The 2,429-nt window shown below is 32.9% G+C and overlaps 1 protein-coding gene across 1 annotated transcript in view; it reads right to left on the bottom strand.

Moving 5' to 3' along the window:
- Positions 1–1,122, bottom strand: part of LOC107614249 (protein ULTRAPETALA 1) — a 3,410-nt gene extending 2,288 nt beyond the window's left edge. Inside the window, 1 exon segment of the mRNA XM_016316474.2 lies at positions 348–1,122. Within this exon segment, the coding sequence (XP_016171960.2) occupies positions 348–585 (238 nt within the window). The 5' untranslated portion in view covers positions 586–1,122.

Here is a 2,429-nt window from a genome sequence, read left to right as displayed (position 1 = left end):
ATATTAGTATATAGTATATACTATATAATATAATATTAAAGCTGATTTAGAGAAAAAGAAAAAAATCAAAGTAGCGTGTTCACTTAGACAAATCAACATACTTAAAACGTGTAATAAGCACGAAAATGAGCCTTGACTTGTACAACCACCACTACAACCATCATCATAAAAAAAGTCTCACAAAACCTCAACGAAAACAAGATTCAACCAACCCTACAATCACACCAATAAAAGTCAAACCAACACCACAAAACATGCACTGAAAAATGAACATGCACATGAATCAAAACTAAATCTTCACATGATAACTAAAGAGATAGAGAGAGAGTGTGTGTGTGAGATGAAACCTTCGTTGCAACCAGGAGTGCATTCACAAGAGATTTGGAGGCAGCCATTAGAGAAAACCCTAAGCCTTCCAACAGCATCACCATATCTGTGACTAGTGCATCCGCACGTGACTTCAACACAGTCACCACCAACACGCTTCACACCACTCACATCCTTAAGCTCATCATCACTGAACACACAAAACCCATTATTATTATTATTATTATTCTCTTCTCTCATCTCACACTCGCTCTCCATCTTTCTCTCCACAAAAAGACTCTGTTTTTGGCAAGTGGGGTATATATAGAAGGTAAATCAAATCAAGGGTCGAGAGTTACGCGGCGAAAAATCCACCAGAAAAAGGGAAAGTACAAAAAGGGTATCCCTCAAAAATAAAAAAGATTGAATTTTTGTACGCGATGGAAATACCCAAATGAAAAAGTAGAAGAGAAGAGAAGCAGACGACCCTAAATAGCGCGGTTACCCCGAGAGATCTGGCATAGGAACGTTGAAATATGAGAGAGAGAGAGAGAGAGAGAGAGAGAGAGAGAAGGGGTTGGTGATGGAGTTGAATGAATGAGCTGGCTGAGGAAAACAAATGGTGTTGTGACTTATGAGGGTTAAAACTTAAAAGGGCCTTCTTATAAGGTGCTGCTTTGCATGATATGACAGTAAAATAAGAGAGAGAGAGAGAGAGAGAGAGAGGGGTTGCGTTGCTTTGGGGTAAGGATCTCTTTTCTTTGGTTTATAGGAAGTCCCTGTCGTGGAACGAGTCGAGGTTTTTTCGATTGTTGTTGATGTTGTTGCTCTTCTGAGAACTTTTTCTTTTTAATATTGTATTATTAGAGGTGAAATCCTTCATCATGAATTAAACTGTGTGTTGAACACAACTATGGCCATTTACAAAACGTCAATGACGTTTTGTGTTTCTTCAATTAAAATAATATTTTTCTAACAAAACGTCAGCGACGTTTTGTGTTTTAATAATTAAAATAATATTTTTTTATTACAAAACGTCAGTGACGTTTTGTTCTTTGATGATTAAAAAAAATTTTTTATTACAAAACGTTAGTAACGTTTTGTGCTACTACCACAACCCTGTAGAACACCAAAATCATCAAATATTTTTGCATTTCACATTAAAATTATCCATATATAAAAATTTTAGCCCTCTTCTGATTCTGATATATTTTTACTCCTATTTTCTCTTTCTTTTTTTAATTTACTTCAATTTTCTTTAGGAAGTTGGAGCAGTGTGTGACTGTCTCCACTGTTCTCGGGAGAAGTTAAATTTCAAGTTCATAATCTTTTATTAAATAAAAAATTTAAAAGCGACTAACTCTGAGGGTATATTGGTATAATTTGAGAGAATAATGTGGTTCTGTATGTAGCACTGCATAATCTGAGATATGATTCCATTTTTTTTTCCTTAACATGATTGATGTGAGTTAAAGAAGCTTGAAAAAATATATGGAGTATATGTACATCCATTAATTTTTTGACTAGCAATAGGATTTGAAGTAGATGTGGTACATTGAAAAAATACTAGTACTAAAACTACTATCCTATTCATTATAAGGACTAGGATGCAATCTAGCTAGTATTATGGGGATTTTTGCACATACCTAACTACTAGTTGTACTTTTATGATGCATTATGTACATTAAAACTCCAAACTACCTTCACCCAAAAAAAAGGTATAGAAAGCCCCAAAATCTCCTTATTTATTGTTGTCATGGTCTTTCCCAAGAAAAGGGGCATGAATAATGAAGTGTACTACAAGGAAGCCAATGCAATTATAGCTGTTCATGTTCTGCTTTTGATTAACTTACTCCAGTCACAACCTTATAGTCTTATAGGCTTATAATAGTTTTTTTTGGTAACTATTATAGGCTTATAATAGTTAGTTATATAAAAAGCATCTTTAATTAACTTCAATTACTAAAAAAATAATTTATAAATAATTTAATTTTAATACATTATCAATAATTTTAAAATTATTTTACACGTGCATCTACGTAATATCACATTAATAAAAATAATTGTCTTTTATTGACTACATAAATAATTATCTAAAAGAACAAATATAATTAGACACACGC

The sequence above is a fragment of the Arachis ipaensis genome, chromosome B08 (genome assembly GCF_000816755.2).
Source record: "Arachis ipaensis cultivar K30076 chromosome B08, Araip1.1, whole genome shotgun sequence".
Lineage (NCBI taxonomy): Eukaryota > Viridiplantae > Streptophyta > Magnoliopsida > Fabales > Fabaceae > Arachis > Arachis ipaensis.
The sequence above is the reverse complement of the archived record's forward strand: the minus strand, read 5'-3'. Positions and strand labels throughout refer to the sequence as shown.